Source organism: Sapajus apella, unplaced genomic scaffold (assembly GCF_009761245.1).
Source record: "Sapajus apella isolate SASKATOON/1434 unplaced genomic scaffold, GSC_monkey_1.0 scaffold41, whole genome shotgun sequence".
In the NCBI taxonomy this organism is placed as follows: Eukaryota; Metazoa; Chordata; class Mammalia; order Primates; family Cebidae; genus Sapajus; species Sapajus apella.
Window position 1 is genome coordinate 14269859 of NW_022436981.1, and position 18837 is coordinate 14288695.

Sequence of the window (18837 nt, forward strand, 5' to 3'; positions counted from 1 at the left end):
TAATAATATTCCTTGAGAACTACTATCAAGTAAAAATAATTAAAAAAAAAGAAAAAAGTAATAATAATAAAATAATCTTTCTGTGTGAGAAAACTTCAAATAGAAATATGACCTATTCAACTTTAGAGCTCTCCATAAAAGGCGGGAAAGAGGGGAAATGACCAATAGTTAACTGTGAAATCCTAACGGTTCCTTACCCAAGATTTACAGAAGGGTTTCAATGGGGTCCAATAGCTCCATGAAATTATATGCAAATTTTGTGTGTCTCTATTTTCTGGATAGTTTACATTCTCAAAATTACCCACGGTACACAAATATTAATTTAAGAACCACAACCACTAACTGCTTCATAGACAAAGTTAGACAAAGGCACCAATCATTGGATTAAATTAAGTATAAGAAGTAAAGTTAGTCTAGACTTCTGTCCCTACAATATCTTTATTCTCATCTAACCTTCTGCCATCCACATAAATCTGATGCCAGAACCTGGTTTGAATCTTAAGAGAGAAAAAAAATCTTACTAAGAAACGTAGCTTTCCCATGCACTAACCATATAAATATTTACAGATTTCTGAAACTGCTGAGATTTTACAGATTTCAATAATAACGGGTTTTACTAATGTCACAAAATGCACTGTAATCACTGCATAGATATATTTTCACCTCCATCATTACCCACAATCCACACACCAAATAATTATAGATGCCTTTTATGCTCTAGAATTTAAGCTTGCAAGCTGATATGGAAAAGCTGTGCTTCAGAGCTATACAATCAATTACTACAAAATAAACTGCAGTATTCAGAACAATTTCAAGAAGTGAAAGAAATAAAAACTGACCTTCATGAGATGCTGATTTATCCATTTTGTAAATGTTTTCTTCTGAACTTTGTCCCGTTCATCTGGAAGAAAAAAATATATATGAAGATAAGTTTGGTAAAATATGTGAATAGATAAATTAGTGATCATGAATATAAACAAAAATGAGATGTTTAAAAGACACAGTTCAGGGCATTCAACATTTCTTGTTAAATTTTGGCAATTTCAGGCTATCCGTAAGAAAGTGTTAGAGAGCTGTTTGTCAGGTTGGTCTCTTCCCAGTACTGTATTTACCAATATTCCTCCATTAAACACATGCCCTCTGCCCCTCTGTACCATAATCCCTCATCACCACTACCACAAAGTTGTCTAACCTAAGCCTTGTCCTTGCACTGAATTTTCCAAAGCACTTTAACACATGTACACCTCATTTGCTCTTCACAGCCATAAGTGGGAGGGTAGGAAGTGTTACTCCCATTTTGTAGAATAAGAAACCAAGATTTAACAAAGATAAAAGACTTGTTCATCATTATCCAGCAAATACTTTCAAGTCTCAACAAGTAGACCCTGGCTGAATATTAATTATTCTGCTTAATTATTCAGTGGAATCACTATGCTTTTTCACATATACATATATATATATAGAGAGAGAGAGAGAGAGAGAGAGAGAGAGAGAGAGAGAGAGAGCGCGCCTCACTCTGTCACCCAGGCTGGAGTGCAGTGGTGTGATCTCGGCTCACTGCAACCTCCGCCTCATTGCAACCTCCGCCTCTGCCTCCTGGGCTCAAGCGATTCTCCTGCCTCAGCCTCCCAAGTAGCTGGGCCTACAGGTGTGCACCACCATGCTCGGCTAATAAGGGTTTTACCATGTTGGCCAGGCTGGTCACGAACTCCTGACCTCAGGTGATCTGCCCACCTCAGTTTCCCAAAGTGCTGGGATTACAGGCGTGAGCCACCACACCCAGCCTATGCTATTTCTTTCCTAGTTTCTTGTATTGCATTGTATGATAACAAAGAAATGCCCCAACATAGCTTCACTGAGCACAGTGCTATCCTGCCCTGGTTACTACAGACAGTACAAAGAAGAGTAAGAGAAGTTTTCTTCTGATTTAAGGAGAAAGAGCAATTGGAACGCTGTGGTTCATCAAGTTATTATTTCAAAGGAGAATGATAATCATCCAAGACCTAGAGCTAGCATTCAAAACTATACTACCTTCCTCCTCCCTACCTGTAGACAGCAATTTCTTACTTTCTTATTTCCTTCCTGCCTTCAGGGCTACCTTTTTCTCCTTCTCTGGTGGTCTTCTTCCTCTCCCACCACAACTCAGATGTTCTCCATCCTTTCCCTGGGAGTAAGATATATCTCAGTCTCTTTCTTCGCCTCTTTTTCTCATTCTTCATCCCTAAACCCCATAAACTATTGTAATATAACTCAAATTTCTTTAAAAATATTCATCTTATTTATTAAAAGTATTTATGTTCTCTAGAATAATTTGAATGTAAACAAAAGTACGTATCAGCTGGGGAAAATATGCGCAACATGAGACAAATGTTACTAATGTTGTTACAAAAAAACAGCTATAAGAAAGAAGAAGATTAACATCTTAATACATAAGTGGGCAAAAGCAGACAGTTAATCAATTTTTAAAAAATTAATGCCCAAGGGTCAGGTGCGGTGGCTTACGCCTGTAATCTCAGCACTTCGGGAGGCCAATGTAGGGAGACTGTTTGAGCCCAGGAGCTGGAGACTAGCCTGGGCAAGATGACAAAATCCATATTTACAAAAAAAAATACTAAAAGTAGCCAGACATGGTGGCATGCACATATAGTCCCAGTCATTTGAGAGCCAGACATGGTGGCATGTACATACAGTCCCAGTCATTTGAGAGGCTGGGGTGAGCAGGTCATTTGAGCCCAGGAGGTCAAGGCTCAGTGAGCCATGATGGCGCCACTGTACTCCAGCCTAGGTGACAGAGGAAGACCTTGTCTCAAAAATAAATAAATAAAATAACAATAAAAATGTAATGCACACAGGTACTCAACCTCACTAACAAATAATAATAATATAAAATAACACACGTAAAGCTTTCTCACCTATCAAATTGCCAAGATTTTGTTTTATTTTTTAATTTCACGTTGAAAAGGACACAGGAAATAGACATACATATCGCTAATGAAAATATAATTTAAACTTTCTAGACCTGCATTGTTCAGTACTGTACCCACTAGTCACACATGCCTATTTAAGTTTAAACCAAAGTTAATTACAGAAAATAAAATTAACAATTCAATTTCTTTCTTGCACTAGACACAATTCAAGTGCTTGACAGTCACATGTCACTAACGGCTAACATATTGAAAAGCACACAAACAGAACATTCCAATTATCACGGAAATTTCTATCAGACAGGACTGCTCTAAAACAAGGCTCCACCGGACAACATGCTAGACAACAATTTGTCGATATACAGAAAAAGCCCCCAAAATATCTACAACCTTCCCCCAGCAAATCTACTTCTAAAATATATGCTGAAGTTATAATGATAGTATGTACAAAATGTAACTATGAGAATATAAATCAGAGTGTTTACAATAGGAAAATAAAAATTCTGAAAACACACAAATGGCCAAGACAAGGAAATAAATAAATTTTAGTAAAGCGATGCAATGGATTGTTCGGATTCAACTCATTGTAAAACTACTCAGTGACAGCACTGTCCCTTTGAGTTCTCCTACTTGAATGCCAGTAAGATGCGGGGCAGGGGGGGCATATAACATAGTTTTTATTTCATAAGCATTTCTTCTCCAGAGTACTTCCAAGAAACCCCTTCCATTTCCTACCACTGTCAGGGAGAAACAAAAGGTACTTATATATAGCCTATCTTTTGATTCTGTCTATAACACCTTTTCAGTGCCCCAAACTTCTAATTTACTTCTTAACATTGAGTATTTAAACATTGGAAAAAGGGCTGCAGAAAGCATCCTCAGACAGAAGTTTGCTAATTCTGAATATAAGTGCTCAGAATTTATACTAAAATTGTTTCTTTTTCCTTTTTGCTTTGTTTTGTTTGAGACGGAGTCTCACTCTGTTGCCCAGGCTAGACTGCAGTGGCACAATCTTGGCTCACTGCAACCTCCACCTCCCTGGGCTCAAGTGATCCTCCTACCTCAGCCTCCCAAGGAGCTGGGACTACAGATGCATGTTACCACATCTGACAAATTTTTGTATTTTTTGCAGAGATGGGGTTTCCCTGTCCTGCCCAGGCTGGTCTCGAACACCTGAGCTCATGCCATCCAGCCACCTTGGCCTCACAGAGTGCTGGGATTACAGGCGTGAGCCACTGTGCCTGACCCTAAAATTGTTATATTTGCCTGATTCCAAATGTAAAACCCCCAGGCACTGTGCTTATAACTGCTGTCAAAAGCAATGATATTAATAAGTGTGAACTAATAATATTACCCACAAAATATTTATTAATTCCTTTGTTGGCCCCTTAGGGGTATCATTTATACCTCATTCATCTTTGTCTACCACGTACTAGATGCCATAGTGCTTCTATGCTGCAATTCCTCTATGAGCTCAACAAACAGATGCCCATTGTGTGAAATAATTTTATTTCAGGAAAGACAATCCAACTCGGAAAACAATACAGATTTATTTGTGTACATATATACAACAGTATATACAACTACATCTCTTAAAGCAATAATGGTGTCTTAAATGTCTTTCAACCTTGCTCTTCCTAAACAGTTCCAAATGAACCGAAATTACCAATTTGTACATAAAGCAAGAACAAGGAAACAGAAACAATGTACTGGCCCTCTTCACGGTAAGTGCAGATTCTGTACTTCCCTCATTTACTCACTCTTCATCCTAGCATCCATCTGGTCATTTAATGACTCCAGTGCCATGGTGGTGCTGGTATCAAAGGGGTGTGAACCACAGCAACTCCATCTTGAATAGGAGCTGGTGAAAAAAGGCTGAGACCTACTGCACTGCATTCTCAGATGGTGAAGGCATTCTAAGTGACAGGTGGAGACAGGAGGTCAGCACAAGATATAGGTCATAAAGACCTTGCTAATAAAACAGAGTGCAGTAAAGAAGCTGGCTAAAACCCACCAAAACCAAGATGGCGATGAGAGTGACCTCTGGTCATCCTCACTAAGACACTCCCACCAGCACCATGACAGTTTACAAATGCCATGGCAACATCAGGAAGTCACCCTGTGTGGTCTAACAAGGGGAGGCATGAATAATCCACCCCTTGTTTAGCATATGACTAAGAAATAATCATAAAAATGAGCAACCAGCAGCCCTCAGGGCTGGGACTACAGGTGTGCACCACCATGCCCAGCTAATAAGGGTTTGCCTTTATTAGGGCAAATTTTTGTATTTTTAGTAAAGAAAAATTCAAAAAAAAAATCTGTATTAGGCAAATTTTTGTATTTTAGTAAAGACAGGGTTTCGCCATGTTACCCAGGCTGGTCTTGAACTCCTGACCTCAGGTGATCCTCCTGCCTTGGCCTCCCAAAATGTTGGGATTATAGGAATGGGCCACCGCACCCCGCCTACTTTCTTAATAAACTTGCTTTCACTTTATGGACTCGCCCTGAATTCTCTCTGGTGTGAGATCCAAGAACCCTCTCTTGGGGTCTGGATCTGGACCCCTGTCCTGAAACACTGTCCTGTAACAGGCTGCAGAGAAAGCACTGGTTTTGGTCTCTGAAACTCATCACCTGGAGAGGACACCTGACAGGAAGGCAGTGTGATAAGCACGCCAACTGAGAGAAAAACATGCATGGCACTCATCATGGATGCAAGCACAAAAGAGAAGAAGCAACCTCATCCAGGGCAGTCAGGTAGGGCTTAAATGAGAGCAAGTAGCACAGTAAGACAGAAGCCAGCCATGTGTGAATTTCTCCACCAAAAAGAAATGCTGACTTAATCATTTAAATTGAGAGATCCTTGGTTAGGACCCAACTCTTACGATTCCCTGCACAGTTGCTTCCACTATCCCTAAGACACTGTCATTTTCAAATGGAAGTGCTGACCGCATCTCAGTCACAGACAGGGAGCTGGGGAATCTGGCTGTGTGATGTGATGTGAACTTTGGACAAGTGATTGCAAACAATGGAAGTTCTGTGCCAAAGTCTAGCACTCATATCACATTTTCAGCAGTGCTTTTCTAAGCATCCAGCAAAAAGAAAGCAGAGTAAACAAAAAAAAATTACTTCCTAGGTAATACTCATGTTATTCCCATTAATTAACAACCAAGGCCCTGATGTTAAATCCTCAAGAAAAAAAAAAAATTAATAATGCATTAAAAATCTTTACAATTCAAGAAGAGAGCCTGCATATCAAGTCACAAAATAAATTTAATGTATAATGTGTATTACATAAAGCCTTTTCCTCTTGGGTACAAAAGGGTTAACAAAATAGATTTCTTTTTTTCTAAGTGAATAAAAACTGGTCCTATAGTTCAAGGAACATCAAGTAAAACACAGATTCTATAGATAAATTGGCTAATTACTTACCCAAGCGGTTATGTTAAGAAAGCTGATTTAGTCAAATAATTTACTTCTAAGTACAGAGGATAAATTCACTTAAATAATATAACTATACAAAGATTCTTTTGATCAATGAGATGTTCTTATTGTTGTTCTTGTTGTGCTAGAGGCTCAAAAGCACTGCTAATAACACGGTATTTGGTAGGTACTACTGAGGTAGTATCTAGGAATTTTTATCTGTACCAAAGTACATAAGATACAAAGACTAAAGCTAAACAACGCACTTAATTCATAAATTCTGATACTGTTTTCTGAATTGATCATGGTTTAAAAGAAAAGGTGTAGGCTGTTACTGTTTACAGCCTACACCTTTTCTTTTAAACCATGATCAACTTAACTGAATCCCATTCAAATACCAAAGTAAGCCCTTTAACATAAGAAGGTTCCATAATGCTACAGTAATGAGAAAAAGTTCATGTGAATTTTAAAGACTTCAACTTTCTTCAAGAGAGCAGCCTAGAGTCAGAGAATAATTTAAGTCTGGGAAGACTTTCTAAATCACACTACTTTCCATACACATTATTTCAAAAGGGAGTTATTTCAAAAGGGAGTATTCCAGATTACACCATCTAATTTTCCAATTACAAGTCTCATAATGGTTCTTTATTTCGTTTCAGTTAGAGATGTCTAACACTGAGATTTATATTTAGGGCAACGTTGCTACGGCAACAAAAAGGGAAAATCATCCCTGTCATTTTAAACAATTCTATAAAACCAACAGAATGATAATTTTGAATGAACTTTTATAACAATCCTCTATTTGAAAATTATTTTACCTATAGATTAAGTTTTAAATAAAAATATATATTTATATCCCCCTTATAAAGTGTAACAGCTGAAAATATGTATCGCTGCTGAAGACAAAAATAACAGAATGGGGGGGGGCAAATAAATGCAAAAAGAGCACTGATTATTATAATCTATATTGACTGGTTTTCAGTGAAATCCAAACAAAGCGAAACTCACTGAGCACCACACATACAGTAAGTATTAAGATTATAGAAATACATATTCTGTGGACAACAATGTTGGGGGAGTTCTCTCCAGGGAGCCTCAGAAGTTGTCCTGATTTCAGTACAGGTTTTTGAAAGGTGTAATAATCAGTTAAACTATCGCCATGCAAACCAAAGCAGGTAGTGCAACTTTCCCTTCCCAGTTCTGAAAACATAAAAGTGATACCATAGGTGATACTACTAACCCATACAGCACATCAGTCCCACCAGCTTTGCGTTCCAATCTTGACCATTTTTCACGAGCTGCCCCATCATTCTGCAGGAAATCTGTGCGGCACTTCCCTAATCTCTCTCCGTACAAACTCTGATGTGTCAGAGTCCTGTTAACTTTCTATGTAGAAAAGAAAACACTGACTAGACACTCCTACTTGCAAGCTGAAAACTGGTCAACACCTCCTTTTAAACAAACATTAGCAAAGCCAGACTCCTCTGTTATTTTTGCAGGGGATATATACAGCTATTACTAAAAAGAAACTAAATTATCTATTTCTCCTTTTCATTTTAAAGCTGTTCATAAGAAGTCTTTTAAAAGAAGAGAGTTTTAATTCCCTTTTTATGTTTTGCAATGAGGCAAACCAATAGGATGTTAGATTTCACAGCTGAACTAACTCATCACATTCTCTCTTCTAACACCCCAGGCAGAATTCCCCCACAATTTAAAAAAAAAAAAAATCCAGCCTAACTTGTTTAACTTATCCCTGATACATCAGCTAGGAACGTGATTTGGAAGGATCACGATTTGGAAGGATCACTTTTGTAGGCTTGGCACACATCCTTCTGGAAGTAACCCACTCTTGGGCATTTCTTTATGTATACTTTATAGATAAATTTTCATTTGGATTTCACAACAATTCTGAGATGGGTAGCACTGTCCTCACTTCAAAGCTGTGAAAATCAAAGTTGTAGAGATTAAGAATCTAGCCTAAAATTCCACAGCCACAGTGGGAACTTAAGTGTGATTCCAAACCGTTTATGTCCTCGAACAATAAGACCCCTAATCTAATAATGCAGGAAAAGCAGGGTGCCTCCAGTTTAGGAGCACTCCACTTCTAGGTATGAATAAATGAATGATGAAAAGTCACAAAATGAGAATCCCTGTTCTAAACAAGCAAAAGGCCAACTATCTTCGGCATTCCCTATGTTTGTGTAAAACATTAGACCGATAGACCTTCCTGAATAGAAACTGTACCCACAGTTAACTCCAAAACAACCAACAAAAATGATCACTACTTATCTCAGCAAAAGAGAACAAGCATTCAATCATACCATCACAATACTGCTGGATTAATAGTTGCCAAGATGCTTTGAAATATCTTCATATGATTTTCTAACCCTATTCTAAATATACCATAAATGAATAAATTGTACCAGCTCATACTGAGAAGTTCAAAGTATCTGCTTAAATAGCCCTTCTCTTCCTATCTCTCCTTTCCCAATCATCTTTAGAGCCTTTGCCTCTGCTACAGGAAAGACTGAACCTATTTTAGTGAAACCAGGATTATAATAATAAGAGCAAACACTTAGAGAACAATTATTTGCCAGGTGTTATTCTCAGTTACACACACATATAACACACATATGCTATATGTTACGCTCATAACAACCCACGGAGATTATCTCCATTTACAGATGAAGAAACTGAGGCACTTAGAGGTTAAACAACCTTCCCAGGATCACAAAGCTACCAAGAGCAGGGAATGCAGTGAGTAAAAGCATACTCGATATTATAATTTCATACGTGGAAAATAAAATTCTAACTTTAAAAAAAAAGAGTTAAACAAAAAGTAAAAAGTAAGGCTTGGCCCAATTGTCAGTGGTGGGAATCCACAGAAGATAAAATTTACCTTCCATAGCTTAATGATTCTAAAGAGTGGAGGGAGGGGAGCGGCAATGCTTTACAAAGAAGTTACATCAGAATTTAAGGCAAGGATGAGATTTCTGAGTTTAAGAATCAGATGTAAATTTTAAAAGATGGAGAAATACTTTGCAAAAGGCTTTATCTGAAAAAATAAAAATAAAAACATAAACATGAAGTGTTGAAGCTGTGTAGAAATAATATGGAGGGAGAAGAAAAGATGTCAGTCAGTTTCCCCACCACTGCTTAGAAGGAGCTCTGTGGTACAATACAGTAAAAATGTTGCAAGGGAACAGCTGTAAGGTTGTTGGTATTACAGAAGAAAGAAGGAAGGAATAGTTGGGATCATTGAAAAGATCAGTTCCTGAAAAAGATGAACAATGGACAGCTGGTAAAAAGGGAACTGGCTGAGAACAAATCAAAGACACTGCACATCACCACCCAATCCCCTCTAGAATCCCATCTCAAACTACCTGTGAGCTATCAACTCACACTCAATCATCAGCTGCCAGCACTGCCTCACTCTAGTGAGCGGCACCTCCCTTGCCTACCTGACTTGACCTTCAACCACAGAAATCTCAGCCAACATTACTTGGTGACCTGAGGTTGTAGCTGCCACATATTAAAATGAGTAACAGGAAAAAGTTCCCACTCTCATTTTAATTGAAAAATCTTACCAAATATTCATTCCCCACAGAAATATCATTATGGTTTATTTCTATTTTATAGACCTACAACTGAAGTTCATGTTCTAGTCAATCCAACTTTCATCCACTGGACTGTGACACCTCTGTGTGAGGACAAACTTAGAGGAAGCTATGTAATAACTCTGAGCCTTAGCCACAGCCCACTCCCCATATATTCACCCCTCCACCCTACTTTTGTTAAAAGGAAGGTTCTTAGCAGGAAAATTCTACCAACAATATCACATGAAATTATTTATCATTAAGAAAAAGTTTGCAAAATACTTTAGGACTCCATGGCTGAAAGTATACGAATGCTGTTATTTCCCAGTAATTTCTTAGCTTAGCCACGACTGCAAAATCCCATAGACATAAGGCTTACAGTTGATCTCACAATAATAAATATTGTCTGCCTCTGTTTTGGCAACGGAAAATTCTCATGGTGCTGCATGTACAAAGAAATATTGTAAGGCGCTGCTTGCGAAAAGCTTTCTTCTTGCACATTTCCAGAAGTATGGAAATAACAAGTCCAACATACAGCTACAGTAAAATCTTTGGATTTATACTACCTGGCAGTACATGAAGAAATTATATAGTATTAGAAATAAGACAATTTTTAAAACAAAACCATTTAAAAATATAGAAAATAATGATTTTAAAATAGTTTGGTGGGAAGAATATTTCAAAACAAAAAAAACCCTAAACCAATGAAACTATCAAATTTAACAAACCACTGATATAACAGCAGACAATGCAAACAAAGTTTAAAAACTCACGAGAAGAAAATACCTGTTATATATATAATATACATCAAGAATATCCAAATAGAGTAGTAACTCCTCTTAATTAGTAAGAAAAAAGAACAGCTCCTCCTAAATTACAAATGATGTGAGCATACAATTCACAGAAGAAATGCAAATGGCCAACATAAATATGGAGTAATACTAAAGCATCTTTGTAATCAGGAAACGCAGAAAAAAATGATTTCTTATCGGCATAAATTTGTAAGAATGATAATGCTGAATGCCGAGAAATGGGTAGTCCCAAGCTACTGTAATGTGGGTGTGTAAAACGGCAAAGACTTTTTTTTTTCCCAGCCAGACAGGGTTTCACTCTGTCATCCAGCTAGAGTACAGCGGCATGATCACAGCTCACTGCAGACTCAACTTCCTGAGCTCAAGTGATCCACTCACCTCAGCCTCCAAAGTAGATCCAAAGGATCTACAGGCTCAACCCACCATGCCCAGCTAATTTTTAAAATGTTTCTTAGAGATAGGATCTCCCTTTTTTGTCCAGACTGGTCTCCAACTCCTGGCTTCAAACAATCTTTTTGCCTTGGCTTCCCAAAGTGCTGGGATAAGAGGCATGAGCCACCATGCCCAGCCACAAACACTTTTTTGAGGGCAATTTAGTAGTGTCCATTACAACTTAAAATGCATATACTTTCTGAACCAATAACTCTACTTGTAGGAAACAAATACTTGCTTATGATTAGCATACAAAGATGCTGACTATAGCAAAATATTTGAAACAATTTAAGTATCAGTCATCAGGGGACCACATGAATGAATAATAGCTCACATTTCACTTATCCTATAAAATTTTAATAAAGGAAAATATGCACATAGTAACATAAAAGGTTTCCAAGATAAGTGAAAAAATGAAAAATAATAACTATATGTAAAAGGTGTATATCATGAGAAAGAGCGTTGCATCAATAGATGAGAGAGGAAGCTGTAAGGAGAGGGGTTGGTAGACGGTATCTTTCATATTTCATTCTAAGTATTTCTAGATTGAGTGCCTGATTATGTTACAAAGAGGGTTTATTTGTTTGTTACTGTTAATAATAACTGTGAGGGGAAAATGTGTTTCAAGTTATTTTACTCATTTATGTTTTACATATTCTGGTGGACTCTATGAAAGATATAGAAAAATTTCTGAGACACAGACCAGGATACCCCATTCTGATCTGAAGACAGAGTTAAGCACTCCAGGTGGGACTGGACTTGCTCTTAGGCTCATGGCTGCAGGAGGGAAGGCAGAGGGGAGAAGAAAAGGGAGGGGTGAGAGTTGGGGAGCACAGGTGTAGGTATAACTGGTGATACCTTTTTCAGAGGATGGCTGCCCAATCTGAGATAGAAAATAGTGAGGCCACAGGAAGTCTCTGAAAGGATAATCAGTTACTGAGAATACAGTCAGAAATTATGCTGCATGAAGAGTCTACTTGTTCAAAGTTTAATTGCCACAGAACAAAACGAATGGTTTTGCCGGCATTTGTCATGAATCCAGACATAGGACAAGAATAGAATGGTAGAACGTGCGAGGTAAGCTGAGATGTAAACTATAGATGCTATAAATCTCTCTATACAAATGCTATGCTTTGTTGTGTATCTCCTCCTCGGCCACTACCTGGTCTCCCAATCATCAGATCCCTGCCTTCCTGTCAGCGCAGTCCCTGAGCAGCTGAGGTTCAATAGTGTTGTTGGCTGGGATCTAGAGGATCAGGTTCTGCTCTGACAAGGAATTTACTGGTATCTAGTCTCACAACCGGCTAAGAATTGAATATAAAACTCCTAGAATCTAACTTCTTCAACCTGAGCATCCTAAAAACATATGAACATAAAGAGACTTCTAATTATAGTTATCCTGCTACAACATTTAAGTATTATGTATAATCTAACTTCTGACCTGAGTCACTGTTTAAGGACAGAAAGCATCTGTGACTCTTAATCTGTAACGTGCTAACCTTAAGAAAACTATCAGCCTTTCTTTCTAGCCAGAGATCTAAATAAGAATATTCCCCAAAGCATACAGATATGTAACTTGATGAAAATAAATTAAATAAGCATTATTTCTACATTATTTATATGTAAGGTAAATCCATTATATGATGAAGACCTTAAGTAATTTTGGGATTTAAAATCTTCAGTTCTGAAAACTTTTATAATTAAAACTACTACATATATGTAAGGAAAAAAGAACAGTTCACCTTAAAAATCAAATTCATACAAGATACCTTCAAAAATTATCAAAACAGGACCTCTAGTAACTCAGATAAAAATATAATCAACAAATTACAGGGAATACATACAGTTTTTCAGGTTTCTTCAAAACTTTACTGGTTTCTGAGAGAATCTTTTTTCTTCTGACCTTTATGCTATTTTCTGTCCCAACAAATAGCCGAGCTGGACAACATATGCCTACATAAGTTCATTAAATAAGTAGGTGCCTTTAGACTTCAAAATATTAAAGAAAATATATTCCTGTATATGGTTGCATATATGGTTATGGTTGTACACGGCTGCATACCCTGTATATGGTTTCGCTAGACTGTATTTGGTAGACTTTGGTAGGCAGCTATGGTAAGGACAAAAAACACTTAGGAATCAGTAGGAGGCAAGGAATCTGCATAAACCTGAGTTCAAATATGAGCATCAACACTGGCTAGCAATTCCAGCTTGGGAAAATGATTTAACTTCTGTGCAAGTCAAGTTTTCTCATCTATAAAATAGAATCATATTCACACAGTATTCTTATAAGCACCAAATGTGATAATATGGTATAATTAAGATAATGTAGTAGGCACTCAAGACTGTAATTAAATCAGCAAATTCATATCAAGCACCTGCAATAAACATCAAAGTCATAACACTATGCACTACAGAATTTCACATCATCTCACAACACTCTTACTGCTTTATTTATGGATCATCATCCTCTTCTTACTGATTTTTTTAAACTAAATTTCAAAGAATATAACCTAGCCCACGGTTTCTGTATGCAGGGAAACAACGGAGCTGGAATTTGGCCCAGATATTCTAGTAGCCTTTCCACTACACAGAATTAAAAGGTAAGGGTGAATCAAACGCATATGGTATCCAACATGAAGGAACTAGAACAGGACATAAGATAAACAGATGTGATTTCTTACTATACCAATTCCAGAAAAAGAAAAACCAAAATAAAATGTCCTTGGCTGTTAAGGAATCAAGCCCTTCACTAAATAAACTGCATAAAAGTCCCCTATATTGTAAATTTTAAAAGGTACAGAGAAATTTTCATTCTTCTCAAGGTGATAGTATAAATCAATCAAGGTCAAAATAAGAGCTTGGGCCAGGCACAGTGGCTCACGCCTGTAATCCTAGGACTTTGGGAAGCTAAGGCGGGCAGATCACCTCAGGTCAGGAGTTTGAGACCAGCCTGGCCAACATGTGAACCCCGTGTCTACCAAAAATAAAAAAAATTAGCCAGGCATGCTCGCATGTACCTGTAGTCCCAGCTACGTGGGAGACTGAGGCAGGAGAATCGCTTGAACCCAGGAGAAGGAGGTTGCAGTGGGCCAAGATCAGGCCACTGCGCTCTAGCCTGGGTGACACTGCAATGCCAGCCTGGGTGACAGAGCAAGACGCGGTCTCAAAAAAATAAAAAAATAAGAGCTGGGAGTTCTTGTCTTTCTCTGACACTATACATTACTACACAGTGAAATGCTCTAATTCTGTTTATCCTGCATATAATCAGAGTCTTTCTTGGTAAGTATTGACTGGTACCATGAATATGGCCTACGGAATAAAATCAGATATACCTTAATACATGGCCTAATACTTACATAAGAAGTTCCATTTTTCATGAAAAAGGGTGATCTAGAATTCTTAGTAACTACTTTCATATCACTGGTCTCTTTAATTTGACCAGGGAGTTTAAAAGCATTTTCTCAGGTTGTGAGGCCACACTTTTTAAGGCAATGGAAACCACAGGTATGATTCACATTCGTAACACATTTCACTCCTGTAACAGAACAGGGCCAGCCACTGAGTGAGTCAGCAGCAGGAATAAACGGGTGGGGAACACCAAAGACAACTGTCCTGAACCACTGGAAAAAAAAATTCATTCTGGGTTTGTTCATAATTACATGGCCTCCCACTTAAAGTTTCTTATTTAAGTGTAGTTTACAGCTGGTGTAGACAACTGCTTTAGCTACAGGATCACCATGCATGCCCCAGTCGGCTTTAGGAACCACACTCCAGGTAACCCAACACCATCCCAGAAGGGCTCTTCCACTACCACCTCCATCACTGCGCCCCTCTCGCTGCAGCCACACCCAGGAGCGCAGATGAGCAAGAGGAAAAGCACGCCTTAAATGTTAAGTGTCTGGAGTGCCCGCAGGCTTCTCTATGAGGCATATTTCCTCTTGGGGAAAAGATGTTCAAACCTGTTTTTGATAGTGACTCATTCTCCCAGTGAATACTTACCCAAAACACAACATGTGAAACAGACAGAGATAAAGTAGCTCTGGTTGTAGTCAGAAAAGAATTTCCCCCAGGTTAGCCCACTAGAAAATATCAGCTTGGGCTGACCATCACCATACCTCAACTTTCTAGCAAACTCTTGCCTTGTCCACTTGCTTTTCCTGGAAACCAAAGGCAAACTTTGAAGAAGTGGACAATCTTCTCAGATCTCCTTACAGACATTTTTAAAATACTCTATGCTTCTTTATTATCTACCATGAGAACAGTGGTCTCAGACTTTCAAATTCCACAGCCCCTCCTATCTATCTTCATGAGAAAGTAACATGGTCACCTTCTAGTCCCCAAGACAAAAAAGAAAGAAAGAAAAGGGACAAAAGAAGAGGAAATGCATTTTTCTTTGTTTCTACGCTTTTATTAATGAGTAGATAAATTAACAAAAATCAGGGCTAGCAGAGTAAAGAAGAAAGACTGTCTGGCAGAAGACTCTTCTATACAGTGAAACAAAAAAAAAAAAAAAGAAGAAGAAAGACTGAATGATGATGTGCCAATAACAACAGACACATACTGAGGACGTTTTGCTAATAGCTAATTCTGTGTGGGAAAAATAGTCACCCTGAGATAGTACTGATGGAAGACTCCGCCGGTAAAACCTTTTCAGAATTTGGCAGTGCTGAGCAAAAGCTTTAAAAGTGTTCATAATGTTTTGTGTTCTATGAATACAATGTCTCATATTTATATAGCCCTTACAATATGCCAGGCCCTGTCCCAAGCATTTACATTTTTCACAACAGCAGATGGTTATTATTCCTTTGTAACAGACTAAAAAATGCAGCATTGAGAAGTTAAATAATTTGTTCAAGGTCAGAAAATAAGTGGAGAACCTGGGATTTAAACCCAGGCAGTTGGCTCCAGAATCCATGCTCTTAACCCTCAATGCTTCAGGCTCTGGAATCTAAAAACATCCAAACTTCAGACGAAAATTAAAACAAGAAAATATTTATTTTAACATTAAATACAAGTCATGCCTGTTAATAGTCAATATTTTCAGCTATTATTATTAGCTATTAGAATAACATGAAATAACCTAAACATCTAAGAATAGAGAAATTATCAAGTCATTTATGATAGAGCCACAAAAAAAAGATTATGCATTGATTAAACAGACATCACCAATAGGGAAAAAATGCTTAGAAATGCTTAGAAAAAAAGATTATAAGGAAATATGCCAATATAATATTAGTAATTAAATGTAGGTGGTAAGATTATCAGTAATTTGTATTTTCATCTTTTTTCTTCCAATTTTTCTTCAAAGATATCTATATTTTTTTACAGCAGTCATTCTTGTGATATTTTTGTTTTGAGAAGCTCTCAATTTGTATAATACTTTTTAAATGTATGACTCTACTACTGGTGTCATCTTGAACATATGGGATTAATCCTGAAGTCCCAGATTCAGGCAGCCATTTAAAATGCTATGGAATTTTTCCTAAGAGATCATAAGCCACTGGGTTCTCTCAGAGAATAGGGAACCACCATGCGGCCCATTACCTATAGACCAAGTGAGCATTCAGCAGCTTCTGTCTAACTATGAGATTAAACTTAGAAACTAAAATTTATTTCCATAATGAAGTACTTTCAAGACTAGTCCTAAAGCCACAGGTGTGACTCAGGGATCTCCTACAGGCCAAAATTATTCCAAAATAAAAGAGGAGAGAGGAGGGTCGAATAGGGAAATCATGGAATTTTAAATTTCAGGCATCATCTGACACCTGACTAGAAAAGCTCAAAGCAAATCACTAAAAATAGACAAATTCAGTCTATACTTTTTGCAAACAAATCTCTATAACTAAGTTAATAATGGCTTGAATTACAACTCTTATGAAGCTTAGATTTCCATGCTTCTAAAGACTGTATCCAGCACACAAGTGAGTCTCCCGTATTTCTATGCTACTCTTTCAAAAAACAAAACAAAACAAAAAAAAACAGCCAGCCTTTTTAAGAAGGTAGCATTCCTTTCAGTCAGCAAGCATCTCCTGAGAACCCACTAAGCACCCTGGCAATACAAAAAAGTATGATGAGTCATCCTGTCTTAGTCAAAAGGGAGACAGACTAGGAAGCCAGAATGTGCAAAACTGCATGGTAAGTGCTATGACGGAACTATGCAAAAGGAGCTTAGCTTGATTTTATGTTGTTTTTTTAAAAAATCAAGGTACAATTAAGATAAAATAAGTAAATTTTAAGTGTTCAGTTCAAAAAGTTTTGACAATTGTTTGCATCCTGTAACCAGCACCCAAAACAAGATAAAAAACATTTTCATCCCCTAAGAAGGTTCTCTTATGCCTCTTTGCCATCAATACCCACCCCTCTCCCACAGGCAACCTAATTTCTAACACTGTAGATTGGCTATGCTTGTTCTAATGTTTCACATAAATAGAAGTATGAAATCATTCGAATCTAGCTTCTTTCACTCAGGATGATATATTTGAGATTCATCCACACTGTTACATGGACCAGTGATTTGTTCCTTGTGATTACTGAGAGGTATTTGACTGTCTGGATTTACCAGTTTATTTATTCAATCACCTACTAAGGCTGTTTGGGCACTTTCCAGTATAATAGCAGTTTGTATTACCATAAACAAGACTGAGTTTATCCTGTTTGTTTCATCTCTTTGATTTGTATTTGTGTGGTTTTATGTAGAGGGCAGTGATATGGGGAGTATAAGGTAGAAGAAGGCATAACTGTCAGAGAATTCAAGTGATTAAGCATGGATGTAGTATGCAATGCATACAGAGAGTCATGAATGGCTACACTAGAATAAAACTCCTACAAAGATACGCCATGCTAAAAAACTGGGAGTCTATCAGGAAGGCAACAGAGAACAGTGAACAGAACATTCAAACGGCTGCATAGAAGCATTTTCCTTACAAACTCGCCTTAGAGAGCACCAACTTCAAAGGCAGAAATACCAGACCCTCAAATCCCCACTCTGCTACTAACTGTTGGCTACAGCAAGTTAATAAGTCCCCTAAGATTTACTTGCATCATATGTAAAATAGGGATAGTAGTGCCCATTTCAAACACTTGCCTAGAAGCTAAAAGGTAATAATGAACTTTATACACCTAAGAGAAAGCTTAATATAAAACTGCAGTTCTTCTTAGTGCTATCTGATGGACTTAAATGCACTGATCTCAAATATTCCCTGGAATCTAAGTAATGGCAACATCAGAAGCATCCTTCTGGTCTCTGCTAATCTCAATCTACTTTAGTAACCACAGAATCATCAATGGGACCCCAAGAAACCTATTGTTTTAAATTAACAAAGTTCTCCAGAGAAGATGTTTAGGAAAAAAATGAAAAGCGTAAGGGTAAGTTAACAAAATGAGTTTTGGAAGTGGCAACAGAACATGTATCATGGAGGTATATCCATCAACTGGACACTTGGTCATAGCTATTTCTACCCTTAAAACACAACTGATTATCCATTTAGAGTAACAGCCTAATAGCATAGGCAGTGAAATGCCCATAGTTCCAAAATATAGCCTAGAACAAAGAACACAGTAATGCTTCTTAAAATGGACCTTTATGTTTACATGAGCCATTTTGGAAATTCACTTCATACCATTGATAATGAAATCTTCAATTACAAAAGA

The 18837-nt window shown here is 37.5% G+C and overlaps 1 protein-coding gene across 27 annotated transcripts in view; it reads right to left on the reverse strand.

Annotated features, from left to right (window-relative positions):
• Window positions 1–18837, reverse strand: part of DST (dystonin) — a 496895-nt gene that overhangs the window by 275577 nt on the left and 202481 nt on the right. For 25 of the 27 annotated variants that reach the window (XM_032299802.1, XM_032299799.1, XM_032299795.1 and 22 more), the window contains one exon: window positions 840–901. In XM_032299802.1, the coding sequence (XP_032155693.1) occupies window positions 840–901 (62 nt within the window). Of the gene's footprint in view, window positions 1–839; window positions 902–7584; window positions 7879–18837 lie in introns of those variants that run through there. The other 2 variants (XM_032299810.1, XM_032299813.1) reach the window with 2 other exon arrangements.